The 25,571-nt window shown below is 41.6% G+C and overlaps 1 protein-coding gene across 1 annotated transcript in view; it reads right to left on the reverse strand.

Moving 5' to 3' along the window:
- The window catches only part of rims2a (regulating synaptic membrane exocytosis 2a), an 87,823-nt gene that overhangs the window by 34,324 nt on the left and 27,928 nt on the right, over window positions 1-25,571 (reverse strand). Inside the window, exons 3-16 of the mRNA XM_062398913.1 lie at window positions 20,759-20,826; window positions 18,963-19,082; window positions 17,614-17,713; window positions 17,327-17,450; window positions 17,108-17,154; window positions 16,776-16,888; window positions 13,648-13,778; window positions 13,125-13,296; window positions 12,747-12,900; window positions 10,658-10,726; window positions 8,209-8,347; window positions 2,060-2,245; window positions 424-530; window positions 19-51 (exon numbers count right to left, since the gene is read on the reverse strand). Of these exons, the coding sequence (XP_062254897.1) occupies window positions 19-51; window positions 424-530; window positions 2,060-2,245; window positions 8,209-8,347; window positions 10,658-10,726; window positions 12,747-12,900; window positions 13,125-13,296; window positions 13,648-13,778; window positions 16,776-16,888; window positions 17,108-17,154; window positions 17,327-17,450; window positions 17,614-17,713; window positions 18,963-19,082; window positions 20,759-20,826 (1,563 nt within the window). The remainder of the gene's footprint in view (window positions 1-18; window positions 52-423; window positions 531-2,059; window positions 2,246-8,208; window positions 8,348-10,657; window positions 10,727-12,746; window positions 12,901-13,124; window positions 13,297-13,647; window positions 13,779-16,775; window positions 16,889-17,107; window positions 17,155-17,326; window positions 17,451-17,613; window positions 17,714-18,962; window positions 19,083-20,758; window positions 20,827-25,571) is intronic.

The following is a 25,571-nucleotide window of genomic DNA, read 5'->3' on the forward strand; positions in this document are numbered from 1 at the left end:
GTACATTCAGGTACAGACCTTCACAAGGCTCTGTTCCTTCGTCTCCATCTTCTGAGAGAGATATGGAAAAGGAACCAAGTAGAGATGTTACTGATGGAAGGTCAAAGCAAACATCAATGGAACACAAAACCAGAAGATTCTTGCACATGATATGATCTGTAGCTTATACTGAGAGATTTCGTCAGCAAATAATAATTCTTCCTTTGCAGAAATCAGAAGTGAAGTCGAGTCCAAAACCAGAGCTCTCCCTCAGACCCAAACAGCTGGGCCACCAAATAACAACTTTATCATTATAAGATGATGACCAAAAGTACACTATTGCACTAATAAAAAGATTTCCTCACTCAATGAATCCGATAGTATCCAAGTCTCTCCATCAAAAGTAACAATGTAATGCAAATAGAACACAGCCATGGGACTTACTTCTGTCCTTCCCTGTGTGTGGAAGCTGTGGTAGTTGTCGTCCTCGTCTGCTGGACATCGGGGTACTGTTGGGACTCGTCTGGACCGATCCACTACGAGGATGCGCCCTACACGACAAAAAGCAGTGGACGCTGTTGTGAGACACAAATGAGGAAAGGAGCTAATGGTGGATGGGCCAGGCTAGGCCAGGCCAGGCCATGTCGCACTCATATCACAGTGTGAGAAAAGTAAAAAAAGAGATATGTGTTATGTGAAAGTATAAATGTGTGTAACAAAAAACTAAAGCTATTTGCTACAGTGGCACAGTGACATGATTTAAGGTATTTATCTAGGATCACTTACCAATTTAATTCACACACACTGTATATTTGTTTTTACATAAGTGAGTCCAAGGCTCATCTTGGTATTCTGTGACTGTAACTGTACTATATCAATGCATGGGCTAACTAGCAGTGGAAGACTACTTGAAACATATCAACATGTCTTGAAGCTCCAAATATAAAACCAATGCACACAGCAATGATGTTTGGCACATGGCATGGGAGTGGAGGGAAACATCAACTGTTGGGAACTGAGCTGCAATAAAAGATGCCAGGTGGGAATCGCATGTACAGTCGACTCATCAAGCTGCAAAGAGAGAAGAGTTCAATGCAGAAACCAGCAGACCAGTGCGACCATGCGTTCATACTGTCCCCAAAAGACGTCGAATCAACAGAAAACAAACAAATAGAAAGGAAAAGGAAAGTAGAATGCCATCACAGGATAAACAGAATCAGTTGATGTTAGTAATGAAATCAAAGTAAAATGTCGGTCCAACACTGCTATACTCACGCAAGCGTATGAGCAGTGTGTTCCAAATAAAAAACAAGTTTGAACGCTATCTACGGTGTCGGGATTATTGTGCCTGGGACACGTGTAAAGAAAATATAGCACCACTGCTTTTGGGGACAAAACAGAAAGTGGCTGGTGGGTGGTGGGGTAGCTGTGAGGGGGAAGTGAGGTGAGATGGGGTGAGGCAGGGGAGCAGGGTATTGGGACAGGGGGAGAGGGAGGTGGTAGTGATGGAGTCTCTCTGGTTCTTTCTGTGAGTTAGTCAGGCTCAGGGTGGGTGGGAGCTCATAGGACGGGGTCTGTACTGGTTTAGCTCTGAAGGTTGTAGTTGTACAAATTGTAGACAAAGGCAGTGCTGCTCCAGAGGCAGACATGATCTTCCTGGTGGATTTAAACCTCAGAGTGGGAATGAAAGAACCAGAGACTTGCACTGAGTATTTATCCACCAGCCAGTAGTTGCTTAACAATAGATTAGTGATGAGGATTACTTTGTAAATATTTGTTAATTGAATAATCGTGGCAGGAGCAAGCTACCTGGTTTATCCAAAGAGCCTCATATGAATCTGTTTGGATAAAGCCAGTTTGGAAGCTATAAACTAAATAACTAACCCAGATAGTACAAATTGCTGGACACTAACCCAATTAAAAAAGCTCTGGTTCTTTGGTCTACTTATTGATGTTTTAGCCTGATGATCAAACTATTTCTCCCTCCAGAGCAGCTTGGCTTAGGGGAATTGATTGTACAACTACAAACTCCAGTCTGCGTCTGGGATAAACTGGTTAACGTCTCTAATCTGGGTCACACCTCGTCAAGGCAGGTGAGGGGGGGGCGGACCTCCCAGATGGCAGAGACGGCATGGACCTCATGAGCGAAGAGTCGTGGGGGCGTTCAGTGGAGCGTGAGCGGGATGTGGGGCGCTCTATAGTGGGCCGCTGGTCTGCAGAGCGGGACCTGCTGTGATACTCGTGTCTATCCATGGATCCGTGGTTCCTACAGAGGTTAGTGAGAGTTAGGCAGGCACTCAGTGGGACCCCAGCAGGACAGGGACAGTACGCCGACAGGGTCAACAGTATGGAGGGCACAAATAGCTGGGCTCTCTCAAAACCCCTGTGATGTGCATGTGTTTAAGGGCTGCACCTGTGTTGTTGCATGTTTTAACCCAAATATTGGCACATAACATTCACTACTTACATGGTTGCTGACAGTTTTATGGTAATATCTATGTTCTTCAGATTACAGTAGATCTATAAGTCTGAGAGACATGACATGGTATTTACTATCATGACCTAAACGTATCCATAAGCAGATGTTTGCCTTGATATCAATGATTCAAGTATCAAAACACATCAGAACATGTAAAACCCCTCTGCTTTGTAAACTGCTCTATACAGTGTGATTTCCTGTAAATGGACTAAAACATGCAAAAATACAGGAATGTTTGATCATTCAGCAACTCGTAGAGAATAGTACGACAACAATTTGAATGCTTGTTGAAACCCTCTTTAAGGAGGAGGCTTTCAATTCTATGACATTTAAATGTTGTAGTGCTACTTAATCTGACCTTTCTGGTTTCTTGAACTGGTCATATTGTCAATTTCCAAGCAATTCTTTGACAATTTGAGTTTCAACATTAAAGCGTTGTCTGCAATTCTTAACGAGTAGATAAGCTACTTGATCTTCAGGGTGAGTGTGCAGACGGCTGGGCGGCTCATGTAGGGTTTATGGTCCCTGTAGTGAATTGACAGGAAAGTCAGTGCACAACAGCCAGGCAGCATATGCTGTCTCTCAACATGTGATGGGTGTGTGTTCATTTGCAATGTCTTTGAGGTATTGAGAGACATGTGAGGGAACAATGCATTGTATCTGTACATCGCATTCTGCTTGATAAATGTGTATTGTCCAGAGAAATGCCCAGCCGTTAATACAAATATTTTTGGCACAGTGAGAATGAAGTTCAGATCTTGTCAGATTGAAGAGCTGTAGGGGGGGAAAAGCTGGTGAGAATCTCAACTGGGAAAATCACTGACAGTGTACGGAATAAGATAATGTTTAACTTTGTGAAGAGAAATAAATAAATCAAAAAACATCATCAAACCAGTGAAAGGAAACCTTTGACTTTAGAGCATGCACACTGCTGGGAAACTGTATATCTAACATCTTAGTATACTGTAAACATCTTGGCCCTCATAAGTCTCACACTTTTTATCTTATAAAGTCCTTTCATTAATTTCATCCTTAGACACAGAAGAAATGCTGGTGTCTGTGTAACACAAATGCAACTTTTAAAAAGGCGAACAGACACCAAAAGACTAACTTTAATAAATTCAAACCATGATTTTGCTTGAAAATAATTGTGGAAGAAGGCTTTTGCTTTTAAGTAATTTCTATAAATTTGAAATAGTGCATTCATCTTATCACAGTCTTGTATTGTCTGTGGCCTTTTGCAGTATGAAACATTGTCCAGTAGAGGAAGACTCTTTTTTGTCAAACACTAATCTTTCACTAACATAAAGAAGCCTTCAGTTTTCTCCAAGTCTAAAGTTATTTACAGTGATGATCAAGATAATCATAAGTGGGTTCCAATCAAGAGGCTGTTAGGCCTGAGGATTTATCAGTTACAAGTCAAATATCTCAAGGTGCATCTGTCTATAGGTGTAATTTGATGAGCAATTATATACAGTATACATATTGCACATTGGAATAACAGTGCTCCTTCTATTCTGACTGGTTTCAAGCAGAGTCCAAACATGTGTCTTCTGGAAAAGCTGCTGTTTTAATGCCTATACACTAGACGATTTGTCAAACTCAAGGTGCACTCAGGTGCGACTCACAACAACAGAATCTTGAAAAACATTTTCTCATGTTCTTGGGAACTGACCTAAATGGAGACAATTGCCAAAAGGCTCAAATTCCACTATTGCTCTTGGTGGCTTATTTTTTCCTTTCAGGTTTCAGTATTGCTATTAGTCTGCCTGGTGCAGAGAGAGAGATACTGTGTAAGAAACTAGGGAGTAGAGGGGAGATCTACTCTAAACTGGGATGATATCTGCTTTCCTTTTCCTCTCAGTTTAGAAAAAGAGAGAAGAAAACGGAGAGCCCTTGTTAATGGCTATCTAGGCTATAGCCTGAGCCTGAAGTCGAGCCAAGTCGGGCCTTAGGGAAACTTTGTGACACTTTAATAAAGTCAGTCAGGCCCCTTGGGCTGATTTCTTAAGACTCATCATCTTTTCCTCCTGGAGAGGAAAGAAATGGCACAAAATTCATGTTATTCCTGACTGAAAGTCAGGTGGCAGCAGGTAGAAGATTGAAGACTGAGAGAAGTGAAGTCATGTACAGCATTTCTCTGGAGGGGGCAATGTGAGCAATGTGCGGGTCCTCCAAGGGACAGTTGGATGTCAGCAGGCCTTTCTTTAGTTGCGTGGAGTGATCGGGCAGCCCATTCTGGCCAGGGCCAAGAAGCCAAAGGGCAAAACAAAACTAAAATTGACAAAGCTACTGTGCAGCCCAGAGCAGTGCATCAGCGATGCCTCTGTATGTTTGAGCAAAATCTGCTGCCAGTAGCATGTAAAAACAGGACAACACTTGCGATCACACACACCACTGACCAACGTATTACTGTTGGTATAACGTACATGGGTACATTAACAAAGACAACAATGGAGAAACAGTGAGGTGCTGGCCAGCACTTCACTCGACAACCAGGTAACAAACAGCCAACATCAGCAACACAAATAGCTCCGGGCCTCAACAAACTGAGGCAGTTGTGTACCACTACTGTACGTCTACACAACTTTAGAGCTGTGATGACTCCTTCACAAAAAGCGATATCAGACAGGATATCATTTTCAGTCATCACAAGTACGATCACAGATTAATTAGGGATGGACAAGGGACACCTTGAGGGGACCACAGGATGGTGGATGCACGATTTCAGCGGATGTGCATATCAATACCTCTCAAAGTCATAGTCGGAGGAGTAGGCACCCTCAGAATAGGCGCGGGCCATCCTAGTAGAACGCAGTAACCTGACTGCTTCCTCTCTGCAGATGGGGTATATACGATGGTTGCGGCTGGTGGAAAAATATATATATATATATATATATATATATATATATATATATATATCAAAAGTGGTCAGCATTTAGTTTTTCCCACCAAAGGGGAAGGTTACAAGCTTTTTAAAAAAGGAACCTGGAAAGGAAGTTGGAATAGATTTTTGAATTCCCATTACAGACACTGTCTGTAATCTGTCTGAGATTTATTAAATCCACAGTGACCTAAACTGAGGGGTAATATATAACTCTACTAAACAGGTGTATCGGCTTGTTTGTAGGAGGAACCACCTCTGCTGGACAAAACTTCACAACCATAGAACACTTATCCATTTCTAGTATAGCCATTGTCACTCTCAGAGGAACAAAGACGTTATTTGGTCATATAGGAATCACACTCTCACATGGTCCACATTTGGAGTGAGAAGAGAAGAATGCTAACATGATAATGAGGTGGTGAAAAGATAGTGTAAGCAATGCTGATACTGGATGGATGAAGTGTATGGTCAAAGAATCATCAAGAATCATGTATTTTACTGCTGAAAAGCAACACACGTTATGTATATATTCAATCTTCTGCAGAAGAAATATATACTTAAGCACCAGAACATGAGAAAAAACTCATGGCATTGACGATGCCGAAAATCAAAGTGACTTCTAAGTGGTATGATAGTTTAGACTTAGTGAACTTCATGCAATGTCAGAACCTCATGGTGATCACTTGACATTGGCTACAGTGACAACAACCCTGTGTCAGTGCCATGTGTTCAACACCCAAATGAAAGACTTCCTCGAGAAAACAAAGGATTATGGGCTGGAGTTTTGATGGTAGGGGGTAGCTGGAGTTGCAGAAATAGGGCTTCATGCAAGCTCAGGTAAAAGTCTACCTGGGGTCCCTTTGAGGATCATCAATAGGCTGTGTATGTCTGGTTCGAGGTAGAGTGAGGAAATGGCTGCAACCACATGGAGGGAGGAGAGAAGACAGAGATGGATCTGAGATGGCGCCGAGGAAGAAGCAGAGGAGGAGGAGGAGAGGAGAGAGAGAGAGAGAGAGCATTGGAGATAGACAGAATCGTAGGCAGACAGATGTAGGGTGAGGAAACTGAGGGAGAGAATGAGAGATTTCTCGTACATAGAGTGAGAATGCTCATAGGAAAGGTTGATGTAACAGTTACAAAGAGGAGATACAGGCATGGAAGATAAGATAGGCTGAGAAATCGAATGGTGAGGAGATGTATTCCTCAGCTTTACAACACAGACAGTTGAAAGTGGTACACAGAGTACACCACCAGAACTCACAGTGGAAACAATGAATGGCTTAACCTGCGCTCAGTGTCACTTCTACTGAATGTAGAGGACAACGACTTAAAACCATGCACATAACACAGATTTGTTCTTTTACACAGAGATTTCTAAGAGCATTTCAAAGAGTAGGAAAACAATCACAATTCAGTTTAAAACAAGATACTTTTTTTAGATTGAAGGAGTTTTGAGAAAATTCCAAAGTCCCCATTACTCAATTCCTGTCATTTTCAACTGTTTTCAATAAATAACTGGATGCTGTTCATTAAAGCGGCTGAAGTATACTCAAGCAAGCACTGTCCCAGACAATTTAGATAAGTGCATTTGCTGCGTCTGACACTGATTTAGGCCGAGCCTCTGAAATGTCAAATAAAGTTAATTGGACAGGGGGAAGTAGCTGTGGCCGGGCAGTGCCAAGCCTATGATTGGACTCTTGGAGCCCCATTTCCCAGCCCTCACAGAAAATAAATGCTGATGGAGGATAACTGACCGCATTGCTTCGACCACCTCTTTCATAAAGATAGGGAGATACATGCAAATACTACATACTGTATGCAGCATTTACAGTATTGGCTCCAAATGTTTCCTGCATAATCTAAAACTTATGGTGTCCATGCAGGATTTTAACTGTCACATAACTTTTCTGATAAATTTGTGAGAGGGACACATTTATTTGTATCTCTACATAACGCTACCCTCTCAGGAGTTCGGAGTGTTACAATGTGTATATATTATGGATGGAAGGCATAGGAAGCAAAAATCAAGATATGAGAAACTCACACCACTGTATCAGGTTTAAAATGATTTAAAACAAATATTGGCAAGGCACAGAGAAAGTTGCCCCTTAAAGCAGAAACACCAGAGAGGTGAGATCTCACACACACAGTCAGTTTGCTGAGAGTTTAAGGCAAACGGCGTCTTGAATTAAGTGTATGTGTGTATAACTGCTCCGTGCATGTCTATCACTGATGCTTATCAACATCTGTACATGCAAGCCCCGCGTGTGCATGCAGCTGCTGTGCACAAGCGTCAACTGGAGAGTGTGTACCTTTCAGGTGAGAAGTTAGCTTCGGACACACTGTGGTCATCCACTCTAGAGGTGGACCTGTACTGAGAGGGCCTATGGTCAAAGGCTGGGTCCAGACTTCTGCTGTGTGATAGAAGTGGACCAGATCACCCCTCTCATAGTGTACACACCACACACGTCCCCCTACTGGCCAGGTGTGGGGGCACATGGCCTTGCAGTTAACTAAGACATTCAGACGGCATTGGCCTGGAAATCAGGCCAAGCTCAGCAACACGTGGTGATTAAAGGAGTCACCAATTCATTTGATTAATGGGTGATTCCTTTCAAATTTCAAATTTTTCAAGAGTAACTTGAAACACATTATCTTTTAGTTCAGCTGCCTAAGCCACCATTTCCCTACATCTATCAAAATGTTCTTAGAAGTTAAGGCATCCTCCTCCAGATGTTCATAAAAGACAAAGAAATGGTTTAAAATACATCATCATCACATGAAAACTATCAGAGCAAACACAAAGAATATACATGCATATACTGTCACAGGTCACTTCAGTGGCAGACTGAGCATTAGTTACCTGGAGGGCGGGGGAACGCTGGGGGAGCGTGACCGGGCCCTGTTTATATCAGCTGACCGAGAGCAGTGGTTAGATGACATCACCTGCTCAGGGACTGACAATGTGGAGCTCTGGAAGTCTCTGCCATTCGACCGGTAGTCTGACATCCGGGACAAGCGGGAATAAGACAGATTTTTAGATAGTTTTTCATTCACTTACAAAAACATATAGATATACATCCAGTTGAACCACACCCATAACCTGAGAAGAAACAGAAAGCCATGCTTAATGCCATTCTGCTGAGTCTCCATATTCTAAAATGGAAAACTAGATTCTGGTAAAGGTGCAGTTGATTTGCTGTGTTAACATTGTGCATTTAACATGAAAATAGCCTTTCAAAAATCAGAAATATTATAATGAATTTTCCCTGCAAGACTGATTAGTCCATTTAACTTGAAAGAGCTCATTAACTGATAATCAGACATGTCTAGAGGCCGTGGTTATGGTCAGTGCTTGGCTCTATAAACGTTGATTGATATTCAACAGAGTGTATAGCACATTCAAATTAGTTAAACAAAACTGTCAGGTTGGAAAAGAAGCATAGGTAAGAAAAATGGGAGGTTATACGATAAAGGAATGTTGGCCTTCACTCAAGGAAGTTTGATTTACCATACAATATTCTTTTCGCTGCAGCATAGAGAATCAGAGCAGCTAATTTAAATCTTCAAAATTTCTGCAAACAATACAGATCCATCCTGATTACAAGTGGATGTAAGTCAAATTATGAAATGCCAAAATGTGTAATTTTACACACCAGCCATACCAGACATAAAACCAAGAATAAATGAGTCCTTTGCCACACATTTGCTTCATTATGATGAATATTAGGTTCAACAGAGAAAACATAGCAGCTCTAACACAGAGCCTCCTGCAGCTGAGCAATTAACTCCCATGTACAGTCAAATGAAGTTTATTCTTCCTTCTGACATGTGGCTTCATGCATGAGTACAACCTGCCTGTTAAGCCCATATAAAGTAGAGAACCTTTACCGACAATTAAGGATTTAATGAGAAGAATTGGCTGCGTCAGTGCAGATGGAGCGAACAGAACTGAGGGTCAAAGCAAGATCAAATATGCTATGCAGAACTTCTGCACTTTAAAAATTCTTCTGGATCAAATAGGACTTCAAAGCAGCAATTGTACTATGAAAGACAAGAACACACAAGCATAGCCTGTGCAGTTATGATTAGTGTCCACTCCTGCTGTACTGTTTGTACCAGACAATTAGACACCTGGCAGTGGCTGAACTGTTAAATAAAATGCACTGAAAATTATTATATTTTCTACATTTGGAAATGGTAGCATCAGCAGTTCATTGCAAAAGCTGCATGATAAATGAGATGTGGTGGAGGGTGTGACCGGAGCTGAGTGAGGGGCATTCCCTTCACTGGAATGGCATGGTGATGCAGCAAGAGGCTGATGAGAATGTTTAAGTGTCTGAAGGAGGATTCCCCTCAACTACGGTGCCAGGCTCTTCCCTTTTCCAACTGTCAGTAACTGACTCTATTCATTTCTTCGTTCACTCTATTTTTTTGTGTTTTGTCACTCTTCTTCTCTGTGGCCTGAATGTGCTAACTGTGATGTGAAACATTACCACACACCGGATGAAAAACAAAGGCAGTTATGCCTTTATCCTAGATACTGTTCTTGTCTTAAACAAAACCCCAGCTACCCCAATTTTTAGCTTGAAAGACTAATGTAATCTTATATTGTTCTATGTTCTATTTCAGCATACATTTATTCAGGGTTGATATTTTAGAAACAATTCAAGTGCTACTCAGTTTTAACACTCTTTTGCCTTTTTCCTGGACCTGCAACTGCCTCTCCTTTTGTGAGTATTGGTGAGTACAGCAAAACAGCAACTAGCAGTGCAGAGGCAGACCAAAGCTCACTGTTCGCTCCCCGTGTGCTGCTGATGGGCTGCAGCATTTTACAATGCGGATACTAATGGTATTTGTAAGTTGTTCAGTTGTGGTAAATTTTTGACAGATGCTGACATGTATGAAGATAACCGATTTCACCATAAGAGGAAATCACCATGAAATGTATGATACCTATGGTAACAACAAATCTGTGAGGATGACACATTTATGGTATCTAAGTTTAAGTTAAGTTTGTTACTTTTTGATGTGGATTCAGTTCAATGGACAGATCCAGGAATTTATTTTCTATAGGGCGCTTTTCAACATTTTAAGATTTCACATTTCAGTTTATAATGTTATCTTAAAGAAAACAAAAATAGGCATGTTTAGGAGACTGATATTTATGTGCAGATTAAATGTGGTTTCATCACTGTTGTTTACTCTCATAGTGTGGTTTTTGTTTTAATGATAATATTGACTTGTGCTGCAGATGAATTATTTCCCATGTATCTATAGTCTTGGATGTTAATATGACCACAGTATATTACCTGTTATTACCCCAACACCATCTTCACAATCGTAGTCGGAGATCTCACTGTCACTTATTCTCTGGGATCCTTTCAAATAAAAGAGAAAGAGAGACCCATTGGAACGTGAAAGGGAGGAAAAAGAGGTACACGATAGAGTCACGAGAGAAAGAGATGGATGGAGAGAGGGGTAGACAGGGGAAAGTAATTCGCATTCCCTGGTTCATTCATTCAGTGCCACAGTACTGCATGTTTGTATCATGCCTCCCTGGTCTGACTCTAATCTTAATTGTTAACCCTCCTTACCCTCCTGCAAGAGAATGTTGTGCTTACATGTGCTTAAGATATGTGACAGCTTTAACAAATAATGATGCAATTCACTGCTCGACCTCACCACAAAATGCAGATCGCTTTTCATCTGTACCATGACACCTTTAAATGCCACAACGTGTCACACAATATACATGTGAAGGCAAAGGTGGGAGACATTATACGGCTTTATAGCTCTTTCTTCGGCCTCTCAAGCTGCTTTATCACCTCTCTCTTGTCCCCTCTCTCTCAAGTATGATCCCCTCACTGCAGCCCTGCCCATTGCCTTCACCGCTAAGTCGACTTAAATCAACTGGACACCTGTGCTTTTCTCTAGAAATGACAAGTGCTGCACTCTGGCAACCTCTCATCTCAGTTGGCTGGAAACTTTTTACAGCTGTCAGCTCTTTCACCTCACACTAACGCAAACGTCCAGAAAATCTTCCTGGTGGGTAAGCAAGTAAGCCTGAAGGGTCTAGTGAGGCAGTACAATGAAGTACAGTTACCTAAAGACCATTCACCACTGACTGGCCACAGAATCTGAAAGTGGTGAGAGGAGATAGCAATGAGCTAAAGTATTTTGGCAATTGCATAGAGGAAATATAAAAATAATATATAATGCACAAAGATGGTCAAAGCTTTCTGTTTGGTTTCTCTTAGTTAAATATGCTACCACTGTTTCAGATGATTAAAATGAAGTATGAATACAAAAATAGAAAGTATCACACCAGCAGTAGAGCAATTTACCACATCCCATCACAATTACATGAACATATTCACATTCAAAACACACAACCACAAGAAAGTCAGAATGGGCTGCAGACATTCACCAACAACATTTTATCCAATTTCCAAAGGGAAAATATTAATCAGGGGCAGAATAATAAATTATACAGAACATAACACAGGAAAAGCAAGTGGACACAGTCATGTTATACTGTGTCTGGCAGGTTGGGCACTGGGTTTTCAAAACACCACTTTAGGATGAGGATCGAGTGCATTTTCTGTTGAGGGTTGCAAGGTGCGATTACGGCATTTTCAAAGGGTGAATACACAGAGAGGCAGAGACCACTGTGTCCTAAATCTCTCTTTCCTTAGAGCGTGCACATATTTGCTACCTTGAGTGGATTACAAACAAGTGGTGTACAATGTACACCAGCTCACCACATTGAAATCCATGTAAGGCAGCAGGGGCGTGCACCCTCCATGGGAAAAGGTGGGGGGAGAATCAGGGCATGAGGAGGCGTCTTTCAAACAGAAAAGGAGAACACTCAGATGCCCCATGGAGCAGCACTACTTGCGTGTGCAGGGGTCCTTTACCTGAGTTGTATGAATATGAGCCTTTGTCTGTAAAAGCAGAAGCAGTAAGGTTGATGTAGCATGGATGACAAAGACAAAACATGCATCAACTACACATAAAGCTTTAATAAAACTGAAGAAATGAAAGGAAACATTATTAGGAGTATTATTATTATTAGAGATATAATTTTTTTATAGATCTATATATTTCGTGTACTTTTGGGGGTATGACAGTGATGGTTTTACTTCAGGTAAAAGAGCGAACCCCAAGGCTGAGTCAGAGTTATTAGGAGCCTGAAAAATACTCATCACATTGCTCCATATCTTTGTCAGCTCTTTATTGCTAACAGTTTATTGCAAATCTGTTGAAAAAGCTATTGCTGTTACTGACTATGTACCTTATAGTTTCACATTTTTTTGTCATCTGTAAGAACAATTTGCTGCTGTCTTCAGCACAACATTTAGAGTTGTGTGACATGTCAGGAAAGAAGGTGGGACATACTCTGCAGCCGCCTCGTTGGACTCTCTCCATGGAGCTGTCTGCGCTGCGTGTTCGGGGAGGCACGTGGGAGGGGGATGGAGGATACGTCGTGTGTTTGGAGCTTGTACCAGTGTGGCTCGTCGTCCAGGAGAGCCGTCTCCAGCTCAATCAGAATCTATCAGAGAAAACCAGCCATGAGCTACAGAGATAGTCAATCCCAAAATTAAGTCATTGTAACAGTTCTACACAGAAAAAGTCCCTGTTCATGTTGGACAAACAGAAGATGGTCAAAAACCTTGAAATGGCCAAGAGCTTTCTTAAGGCTTTGATCGTATAGGATATGTTGAGCTGAGATACTGTCAGTGAGTGTCCCTGATGGGTGGGGTTTGGTTTTCTTACCTCCCCCAGGAATTCGCTCTCCTCCTCCCTCAACCTGGCTTGGTCCCACAGTGTGATCTCCAGCATGCGCTCCCGAAACTCCCGCCGGTGCACCGGCGAGTACATAAAGGTCTGGTTCCATTTGGGCTCTAAGGATTTCTTTACCGTTTTTGTTCTCCTCTTGCTTTTGTCGCTGGAGGAACAATAATTCAAACTGTTTTTATTTACAACCATGGTAGAGAAGAATCACGAGTACAACAGATCAATAGCAGGACACAGGACAGAGCACATCAATGGGGCATGCTGATGGGAACGATCTGGTTAGACCACTGTGCCAATTTTTCTGACCAGGTCCACTTCCTGTATTCTTTATCAGAGCATACGAGAGACCTCTTTCAAAGATACAGAACTACACCAAACGACCAACAAAGTAACTAGACACAACCAATTCAATGCCTTTCTGAATGCAGTGAAATGGGATGTTATTACATCAGTTAGCTTGCTAACAGGCAGATCAGAAAATGGTAACTCTTCCTATTCTTACCTTCTATCAGGGAGGAAATAGATTTTGACGTAAGGGTTCCTGGGCCGGCCGTCTTCCCTTGGGGGCAGATCTTTGGCTCCCAGGATGGTGACGATTAGTTGATGGCCCACTTTGTCATACCACAGTTTGACCTGCAGGGGCAAAGCAGAGACATCCTGCTGAGGGACAGATCGGGGTCAATGGGAGTGAAAGAGGGAATAATGCAGGAGAAGACAACTGCATTTAGAAATTGAGTAATTATATATATATTTGTGTTGTTTATTAATGCCTAAAGCGACAGTTCTTGTCTACAGCTTAGGTCTTCTCCTGTATTTACCCTTTGGAGGAAAGGAAGAAGAAGTCTACCTGCCAAGATGATGTTATGTCACATGCTTGGTTTGAAAATGTATCAAAGCTTAATAGTTGATTGAAACGTTGGACTACCTGTCATTGTTACTTTGGTATGCTAATGATGTCAAAATAAGATCATATGTTTTGAGTGATGTTTTAGTCTCTACGGTTAGGGATCCTACTTTAGAGACAAGACATGTGTTTTTTAATTGTGTGTATGGTGTATGTGGTCATGTTATCTTGATGGATACAGTTTATTGAATGGAACTGAATAAAGCTGGCCTGAATGTCCTTTTGACGCAAGGCAACATGCTCTAAAAGTGGCAGCATGTGCTCCGTTGAAACAACATTGTCTACCAGTGGTGTTGATGATGCACCTAATAATATATAATCAATGGGCATTGATGCAGAGAAATCAATCATGCTGTTGCAAGAGGAATCAAAGACAGTTCACACTAAAAGGGAAGTATGGACTCCAAAGAGGACACTTAGAAGAAAAAAACGTCCAACAGAGGCCTTAAAGAAAGGAGATGAAATGAGATAAATAAAACTTCTAAGATCTTGTCCATACTTCTTTAAAAACGTGATTATGGAAAGGGTCTGCGTTGTTTAAAACTACCAGCTACACATGCAGCAACGCAAAAGAGGGCATCCAAGACGAGTCAACAGATCTGCCGTTTGCAAAAACAGACAGCAGGAAAGCAAATTGTACCAAATAAAATCTAAAAGTGTAATCCACGAAAAAATACCACATACTGCAAAAATATTAATAAATTGTCTGTGTGTGCAGTTGCAAATATATATTTCTGAACCACAGTCATCATGAAAGCTGAATGATTGGATTATGTGTGGTAACATCGTCCTCGTACTCTTAGATACAAAAGTGAAAGAAAAATGTCAGCGGGATATAAATATCCATGGCTCCGAGGAGTAAATGTTACCTTAAGACTGACTGACTCAAAGAAACAGTTACACAAAGTGATTGTTAAACACATATAATCAAATAAATAAATATCCAATGCTCAGAGGAGAAAAAATAACCATAAGCCTGACTTACTCAAGAACACACTAGTAATTGTGAAACACAAACCATAGAAACAGTCTGCTATTGTATTTTTACCAAATATATTTTATATATACAAGGAAAGAGAAAAGAGACTGTGCTAATTGGGGAAATCTTTGTAGGTTTGCTTGATTTAAAGTTTCTTAATTGGGAGGCAACATTTGATTGTTCTTCAACTCTCAAATGTAAAGTAAAATGCTTGGCTTTCAATTAGGACGGACAACTTGGTGTCTTCATGAAACTACAGAACCATCAACAACACTTCCAACTCTCAGATGGAGGAGACCTTCTGTCAATGTGTGCAGGGTTAGACTCATTCAGGCCTGAGCTCATGGCACACTGAAGCAGAGAACAACCCATTTAAATGTAAAAGTGCCAACTTCCTGCATTGCCATCGGGGAGATCCCAAATCAAAATTACAACACAAGATGCGGTCAGTCACTGGACTCAGTAGAAGATGTCAGGCAATAGAAGAGTGTCTGTTCAAATGTTTTCAGATTAGTTGAGCATGCATCACCTAAGAATAATGATGTGAATGGGTTAAAATGAGTAATAATAACTATCATCGAACAGTGATACCAAGAAATCAAGTAGAAGAAAAATGAAGAAAAGGGAAACTTGAAGCTGCCATTTCCCGGGAATGCATTTTCCAAAATATGGAAACAGAAAAGAGGCCAGTCAACAGTCAATGAGCAAAGACCAAATAGAGATTGTGCCCTGCAGACAGGGCCCATTACCTGGACCCTAGGGGTAAAAGGCGTTGTTCTTCTACTAAGGCTTTGGCTCTGGATAAGCAAAATTGAACGGCAAAAAAGGAAAGAACAGAAAAGAAAATACAATAAAACCAAAACCCCACAATACAACAACAAACCTCACAATACACTATAAACACAACAACAGATCTTTGTAGTCTAAGACGGGAGCTTTAGGTCAGTAAGTGGGTTTTTCTTCACCTTATATCTTTGGTTCCCTTCCTCTTTCTACTTTATCAAAGATTACTTCTCTGCTCTGTTCTTCATAGACCCTTTGAGCAAATGAACGATGGCTCACATTATATCTCTCTTTCCTCTCTGGAGCTTTTCTCCTCTGCTTCAGAGCTTGCATCACAGTCACGTTTAAGACACTTCTTTACTGTGTGGAATTACTCATCAGGCACTGCAGCTCTTTCATTCAGTGAACTCAACTGTTTCTGTGATATAACTACAGGTAAGAAGGCAAGAAAGGTTTCACAAGATGCAAGGCTTATTCTGATTGACTCACAGGATGCAGTATATGTTGATGTGGTCCTAATGACTCAATGGGACAGACTGAATGTTTACATTCAATCCCAGTGGCAGACAAACCCAACATTTTCTCATAAATATCGATGTTGTGAGAGACGTGTTACCCAGATGCTAAAGGTATTTCCCCTGTGGATCCTAACTTTGAGTGTTGATTTATCTCTTGCTTTAATGCAGCCTTTTACCCATTCACCCCAAGAGGGATTTTATACTAGACAATGGACAACACACACACAGTAACCTGATCTATAACCCTGTGCTGGGTTGGTAAAGGGCCAGCTGAACAGGTAGAGAGAGAGGAGCTGTGCCTGGTTGCCCTAACAATTATTTAACACAGGATTTTAGTAATTTTCAACTTCATACTCTCTAACCAATTCATATGACTCGAGCACTAGCAATCAAACAATAGAGTGGCTCCAGAGGATCTCACGTGTTGTCTTGCTGAGCCCACTTACTGAAAGCTGTCCTGACAGGTACTGTGGGGCGTCCCTCAGCATACTGGGACTCATGGGGGATGTGACGGAGATGGATGGACGATCCATCTTCTGAGACTCAAAAGAACTCGAACCTGAGAGAATGCAGGGGAAAGTGATTAGATTATTAAATAGTGATGTTGTAGTTTAAATAACATGACGAGATAAAACAAGAGGGGGGGGGGTAGAAAGACACAGACAAGAAGAGAGGGGAGGGCAAGAGATCAGAGAGACAGCAGCAACTCTGAGACATTTCGTTTACTTGATATTTTGGGGCTGATGTGATAAAATGGGATAATGAGAAAATGACTCACTTGATTCCAGTTGTGCATGTGTGCTGTCTGGTATCCTTGGAATATCTCTGCAAGAAAACAGAAAACAGAAAGCGTGTGAGACAGAAAGTCTGTATTCTATAGAGCTTTTTCTAGTGTTGATGACTACTCAAAACACGGGGGGGCAAACAACTAACACAGTGGAAAACATAGCGTCCTTGGCCGAGGTAAGTATTTGTGTCATTATTTGTGAGCTCTTACCCTATAGGCCGTGAGACCACCAACTCCACCTGCGGCTCAGGCTTGGATTCTAGTATGATATTGTAAACTTCTTTAAATGTGGCTCCTTGTAAAAGCTTCCCGTTCCACTCCAGAACCTGGTCACCTGCAAAAAAAACATCAGCGATACTGAATGTATGAAATGTTTCAAAATGTATGTGCATCTGTGTTGTCAAACTTTGGAACATATCATTATGTGAGCACGTTGAATACTAACAAATACTCTGATTTCACTTCCATAAATGTAATATTGGGTCTGTTTTTAATACCTGGTCTGAGGTGTCCCACAGTGTCTGCTAGACTTCCTCTCCTCACTTTAGTGATGAAAGCACAAAGTCTACCAGATTCTGTCATCTTGCCTCCCACCACCTGTAGAAGCAGAGGGTACAGGAATTAGAATTGAAGCACAAGTGTAAACTTCACTTGGCTCTGAGGGTTACTGTAACCAAAGTGTTAATGTGCCATGTTAACTCGTAATTGTAAACACAAAGACATATTTTTCCTGCAAGGTATGAGTCCCCAATAAAAGCATGACAAGTAAAGGGTCAATGGCAAAGTGCGTACAGTTTATCTTTTGTAAGTATCCATGGTTATGTTTCATTCCCACTAGACCCACTCGGATGCTGCTCCATGATGTGCAGGGCCCTGGGCGAGAGCTGTACTGTACAGTTTGAAGCTGTCGTACTCCACTCTCCTCAGCTTACATGGGCATCATACAAATAAAAATCCCTCTTAATGGCAGCTGAATGCCAACATACAAAGGAGCTTAGGGAAGTCTGCTAAATGAAATTGCTTTATGTAACAGGCGGGAGCGAGAGAGGGAGAGAGAGAGGGAGACGGGCAGAGAGGGCAGGGCTGGCAGCCGAACTGATGGACTGACAGGCTGGAGAGCCGAGTTGGTTGGCTGCTGCTGAGCTGACAGAAACGCGCAGAGGCCCTGAGCAGACACAAACATGCCATTTCAGGAGGCTCATTCAATCAGTAATGATTTTCCCCCATCTTGCTGCTCACTGTTCTCCCTCCTCGTGGCCCACTGTGCTCCTCTGGACTTTAAGTTACATAGCTTTTTATCTACCAGTGTGCACCGCCCACAGATTTATGCAACAGCTAGACAGCAAGAGAAGAGAAACCAATATCTACAACAATACGTAGTATTTAAATGCTTTTGCAAGGCAGTGACTGCCATGAAATTAAACACTGAAGGTTTAAATCAATACAAAATATGTAATCATACAACATAGGTAAATATGTAGGAATTGTGTTGGGACGATCCAAGACATACACACTGCCCCGTCCGGGAGGCTGAGTGCAGTTCACTAATTTAGCTCAATGTGAGTGCAGAGAAAATTATAGATCTGAAAATCAACTACTGCCTTTTAAAATTCATCATGAATATAATCAAGTCACTAATGAAAATTAATATATTAACCCATGATGTAATCAATAACTAGAAGCCGGGGCGAAATCGAGTGAGACACAGACAAACTCATTTCGGCCACAAACAGAAATCACAGCTACGAAAGAATTGATGTTAACATGACAGTATCATTAAAGATTCACATGAAGCCATCAGATTTCCACAGAACTCTCAGCTATGACAGACATATGATAAACTCACCTTTAGACCAAGCAGAGCTCCTGAGTCTCGAGGCACACTTCCATCTTTCATTCGCTTGTTGAGCAAAATCCGCCCTATTAGGCGATCCCCATCTTTGGACGGCTGCCACGTCACCGGGTGCTACAAGGTCAGAGCAACAACACACCTTTCGTTTAACAACTCATCCACTTGAATTTGATCACTTAAGACCAAAGTAGACAACTGTTCATAGTGAAAAGAGGGCATGGGGGTAGTATTTATTCACTCAGGGAAGAAGGTTCACACAAACTCTGTTCACTCGTCAAAAGTTTGGATTTTTATGTTTTAGTCAACAACATGCTCAATTAAATTTAAATTAAGGAATGTTATGTTCCTCAGGGTAATCCTGGGCAAAACAAATCTCATAAATACAACTCGACAGTAGTATTAGATGTTTTATCCAGAGCTTGGGTGAACCTGCCGGTGTGAAGGTGGAGTGAGCTTCATGCAGCGCCCCATGCAGAGTAAAGCAAGCAGCCACAACACTCCTCCTCAAACCAGCTCTTCCAACTGGAGCAGGAGGACCGGAGACTTGCTCCGGTTCTTCACTACACACATACAACCACCATCAAGTGGAGTAGTGAGGGGATAGCAGAAAATGAAGAAAAAGGGGGAAAATATAATCTATGATACAAGAACCAATGAGGTAGACTGTGAGGCGTAAGTTTAAAGAAGGATGAAGAACAAAAATCACAGTAAAAAGCCATGAGACACAGATGGGGTGAAGTCACAGATGCAGCAGTGTAAGGGAAAAAAGAAAACCAAATGTTTGGTGCAAAACAAGTCCAATCTTCCCTGTTTTGTGCTTTTACAATAAATTCAGTTTTGCTATAGAAGGGATGGAAAGTTTGGCAGGGGGCAGGTTCTGTCTGGACTGGGTGCTGTGGGGTAGGGCAGTAGAGTGAGAGGGACGGGCCTGAGTAAAGGTGTTCCTACTGCACTAAACAGGACCGCTGCAGAGCAAGAACACAACATACGGAGGAGAACGAGCATGCAACTAGGAGAGACCCACATTCCTGTGTGCCATGACAAACAGAGAGGTTGTGCGTCAATGTGTTTCTTTAACAACTACTGTAAGATGTGTAGTTTCGTTTTAGGGAGCAAACACAGCAAGTACAAGTAGCAAGCAAAGAGGGTGCCCCTAAAAGACTTTTTCGACAACACCAAGCAAGGTGGGGCCAAAAGTAACCGAAAAATAAAAAGTAACAAAATCGCAGGAGAAATCAATTTATACAACGTGAAATAAAATAAAAAATAACAAACATCTCACCTATTTACACTTAGTGACAGAGAGCAAACAAAGACTGGATGGGTAGGTCATAAATAATAATAATAACAAAATGCAGGCTAGATTGTCTCAGTACCTTCTCACTATGGCTATGCTCCTCGTTTAGGGTAGTGCTACTGCACGTATCAACTCCCGAGTCTTTAACCTGCGGTTCACACCATGCCAAGTCCTCTTCAAATGAGTGTCCCCCAAAGCGCACCATTTTCTTTTGCCCCTCAGATAAGGTGTGTGTCGGCTCGGACATAAATGCCTGCTCAATAGTTTTTCTTTTTCCCCTTTGACTGTCCCCTACAGGTGTGGGATAAAAACAGAAAGAAAAACAGAAAAACAACATGCAAAGGTGTAAATAAAACGAAGGAAACATGAAATGACAAAAGACTCTAGGAGAAGGGGGTTGGGGTCGGGGGAGACAGACAGAGAGAGAGAGATTGGGGTTAAAAGGCAGGAGGGAGGGGGGAAGGGGGTCAAGGCAGGACTCCACATGTCTCACCAAAGACATTGGGGAGGCCTCGCTGCTATGCCAAGACGCATGGTCCCACCAATGGCCATCCAAATCTCCTGTAAGGTGGTGAGGGGTGGGGGTGAGGGTGCACATACACAAGAGAGGACAGCGAGAGGGACCGGTGAGGACACCACAAACCACGACATACATACATTAACACACGCACATATTACACTTTCAGGACTAAACAAGACGTCCAAACACTCACACACATTCAAACACAGCTCAAACTCAAAAGGTGATCATCATGTGCAACTCTACGGTCCCTGTGTGGAGAAAGAAAGATGCAACATTTAAGTATCAGTTATCAATACTGATTTGACCACCTCAATACTGTACAGTGAGGAAAAGACACAAGCCCACAATCATTCTCTCACACAGAAGCCTCAGGACATAGTTTAGTCAGGACAAACAAGCTGTGAAGTCTATCAAGGCAGCTGAAGTCATCGTGCCTCACGTGTTCCGCCATCACATCACAGGTTAACTCTAAAGGTCCAGTGTGTAAGATTTAGGTAAAGGGATCTATTGGCAGAAACTAAACACTTTGGGAGTTTTTATGACACCTGAAGGCTACCACAGGTTCTCTTTCATGATTGGAGGAGGGGGCTGAGTGAGGGGTATTCAGCTGCAACATGCAACGTCACCACTAGATGAACTTCATTCTACACACTGAACCTTTAAAGGTACTTCTTGTAAATTTAACACAGACAGGAGCACAAACAATTTAGTTTAGATTATAAGCACATTGAGACTTAAAAACATGTTTTGAGAATATCTCAACAGCTGATATTTCTTCACTTGCTCATTCCTTTCTCAGCTGAAACCCATAACCTCTTTCATTCTCATTTCTTACTTTCCAGACTGTTTCAAAAAACTCTTTGCTGGGTCCTTCAGTCCAAATCAGCAGACAACAATGCAACAAAGTTAGCCTGCTGCTATCTTATCCCACAGTATAGCTGCATTTGCAGTAGGGAGCAGGGCAGCTCTCTAATGTGTTTAACTGGGGATTCAGATTGCTGGGCCACACAGCCTTAACTGACCTCAATCTAAAGTGCACCAGGGAGAGCTTTCAAAGATAGGGCTCTGATTACAACTTCTGAGTTAGCATCCACGGACACAGCCTTGATCATTTCAGACTGGGCATGACAGGAGGATACTGGGACGAATCTGTAAAACTGCTTCATTTTCTCATCATCCAGCTGAATAGTAAGAGCAGAACTGATGGTGGTAAAATAAGAGGAGGAATCAAGACCTGCAACCCTATTATCTGCTGCACCACATGAAACAGTCTGAATATGCAATATAAACTCACTGTGAGAATCTGACCTGAAAGAAAAGCAGGACTGCAGAGCTAACTTTGTCATTGTACAGGATTTGCCCTGTTTTCCCATTTGGATGCACAGAGTAGAGAGATGGAGAGCACTTTCAATTTGATTAAGAGGCTTAACAATCCAAGCTAATTAAAAAGAGGGAAAAGATATTGGATCCAAAGGTAGAACTAATTTCCCAATGGAGAGTAGTATAGAGTCAAAGAGGGCTGATGGTTGAGGCCATCCAAATGGGGAAAGGATTTCAGTTGACTAAGAGGGGCTTGAGTATGACTGCAGAGAAAGTGAGGATTTCTTAGTCCCGAGACCTTGGTGTGAAGCATATCTCTGCATTTAGCATCCAATTATGTGGAGGCTATGGGCATTTAAATGTTTTCCAGTTACACTGGCAAGTCCTTTTACAATTCAGTAATCAAGTGAATTTAGGCTCCAAGCAGCATTAAAGGGCCCTCGCACCTTGGATGGATCAGCACATGAAAGTTGTGGACATGGATTCTACTTACTGAAATAGGAATGCAGTCTAACATTTCACTTTATATATATGTTTAAATATAAAGGGCCCATTTAAGGGGAAATAAAAAAACAATTTGTATAATTTTGATGAAACTCACTAGTGAAAACATTACTCGGATGGTTTATATTGAATATCTTCCAATAGATCCCTTTCACCTAAATCCTTCTCGCTGAACCGTTAAGTGCTAAAATGGTATTTTAAACACATATAGCTTTACACATGGCCCTTGAAAGCTACTTCCTGTTTTATGGCAAAGAGTGAATTTCCTTGGAGAAGTTAAAGTAAAGTAAAGGTGTGGCAATGGCATAAAAAAAATTATCAAATTAATTCACAATGGCTGATTTCTTGTTGGGTTTAGGTTATGGGTTCTTGATGATTTTTAACAGTCTCTAATAGAAGGGCTTCCTGAACAAGAAGATATGCTGCTGTAACAAATACACAAAACTGTACTTATAATTCTTGATATTTTCAAAGTTTCACTGAATACTTGGAATAAACGCTGCATTTTGATGAGTTCTAAGTCTTTTACTACAGTTCAGCATTACTCTTAAACTTGCTGGGCCTGATTGTGGCAATTTAGGTTAATACTATCAGTCAGTTACATGCCTTTCACAGGAAACCTGCTCACCAAAGTTACATAGAGTCGCAAATATTTAGGGTGAGGAGTTGGAATGAAAGCTTCACCATTCTTCCCTCTCAACCTATTTGGTGCTGACATGAAGTATGCAGCTCTACTGAACCATGGAGCCGTGGGCATAGGTAAGGTTGTCTGAAAACAGCAGCCCTTGAGCAATATATATCACATTCCCCACACTTCACTAACCCTGCGAAGAGCTGTAAAACCTAATGGATCTATACAAGGCAACCCTCCTTCAGGCATTATCTGGCCAAGGATTCAATCTCAGGCAAATCAGGGAAGTCTGATGGAAAGGCATAAAAATAGACTGCATATGCTTCTAAGTGTACAGGATGAGGAGATGGGGTACTGACGCACACAGGGGTCAAGAGGAGGGGACAGCTTCCAGTTCTCTAAAAAAGCACAAAAGTGATGAAGGAATGCAGGTTCTAACTTACTGACGATGAAGATTCTGTTTTCATAATAACTAAGAAGAGTAAAAGCTTCTTACAACTTGAGTCTTACTGTCGTAGATTTGATTTGTACATGTTCTTATTTACAAACTGACAACAACTAACCATATTATCTATGATAACTTAATTTGTCGGCACAAATATTGCCTCAATACACTGACCTATCCATCTGGAACAACATGAGGTTCAGTATATAAGTGGACAGGGCAAACATGATCTTTATTGAGTCACACACAGGCAGCTAACTGAGCCACACAGAGTCCAGGTCTGAGAGCTCATAACGTTGTCTTTTTAACAATGTCATTTTTCATCCTATGTCTCATCATATAAGTAGATGAGTGCAAAGTGTATTTAGTGGTACTTTTTTGGATTTGGTTTGTTTTAGCAGCATCACAGGGCTAAACATTTGTTGCACTATTGTTGAGGTGATGTTGAAGTGGTTCATCATTAGCATTTCTGCACCTTGTTATTTTAACTGTGTCAAAAAAAACCTATTCATTAATATTCATATCCCTCCTCCTGTCTGCTCTTACTGTCCATCCATCAGTGTAGCGTGTGCTAAAATGACTTACTGTACTCACTTAGGCTGTGTGATAAAACATTAGGGCTGTCCGCAGATAGGCTTTGCCCCCTGTGCACCTCGAACAAACAGCTGACAACAGTGATTACCCTCTTTGCCTCTCAGTTGCTATTGTGTTAGCAGCATTAATGCCAGACCACAGTTCATAGTGGTAGACATTCTCCAATGAAGAAGTCACTCGTCTAATGATAGTTTACTTAAGGCCTGCATTTATGAGCGGGGAGGGGAAGAGATATGTGACGTAGTAACCCTATGTGGAGACATGGGTGGACATTTGATTACCTGTTCGTTATATTAACTCATTTCTGCTTTGACTGTATTTGTAATCTTTAGTCTTGCAAAGTATTATGAATCATTGTTGTTATGTCTGAAATTAGATTAAAAATGGATTGCACAAGGTTATATTAGTTACAGTTTCACCTCCACCTGTACCTGTTCCTCCTCTCATCGCAGCCCCCTCCCCTGCCCAGTGTCTATCAAAGAAGGTTTGAGTGGGCGCCAGCATGGAGGCACATACAGCCTCTCCCCTTTATTTCCCCGAAGCTTTATTAACAGTGGCATACCACAATTGGGCACTGATCCCCAGCGAGGCATTGTGTGGTTTTTCAGGGAGCAGGAAACTCATCACAGCCATAAATTGTGAGCATCAGCAGTCTGCCGCTTCGCCCCGGCTCCGAGGGCCCACAAAGTGCTGATTCAGGGCAAAGGCAGAGCGCAGGCAGTGGTGGAGTTCACTACCAGCAGGCGCTCCATCACTTTGACAGCTCAATAAAAACCAGTGTAAACTATTAATTGGATCATTAATTATTGATGCTGTTTTTACTACAATTCAAGAGGCAAGAGCAGATAGAGGCAAGGGTGAAACAGTGTGTTTAAACAGTCACCAAGCTACAAAGGTAAACCCATGACATGTCAAACCTCTGCTGGAGGCAGATCTTAAAACATCGACTGAAAATCTAAAATAAACGCACACCTAACTTCTATCAGTAAAAATGCTCATACCACAAAAGCAGTGCAACTTGTTCTGAAAAAGGTTAAATTATCAATATTTTTCAAAGAACAACTTTGATAGTGATGGGAGAGCGTGGCCTAGGGGATAGAGCGGGTGCTCTGCAACAAGAAGGTTGCCGGTTCGAATCCCACTCTATCCCATCTGCATGCCTAAGTGTCCTTGGCAAAATACTGAACCCCTAAATGGCCCCTCATGAATGCTGAGTGTTCTAAAAATGTAAGTTGCTTTGGATAAAAGCGTCAGCTAAATGACATGTAATGTAATAGTGTAATTCAATA

The sequence above is a fragment of the Platichthys flesus genome, chromosome 11 (assembly GCF_949316205.1).
Source record: "Platichthys flesus chromosome 11, fPlaFle2.1, whole genome shotgun sequence".
In the NCBI taxonomy this organism is placed as follows: Eukaryota; Metazoa; Chordata; class Actinopteri; order Pleuronectiformes; family Pleuronectidae; genus Platichthys; species Platichthys flesus.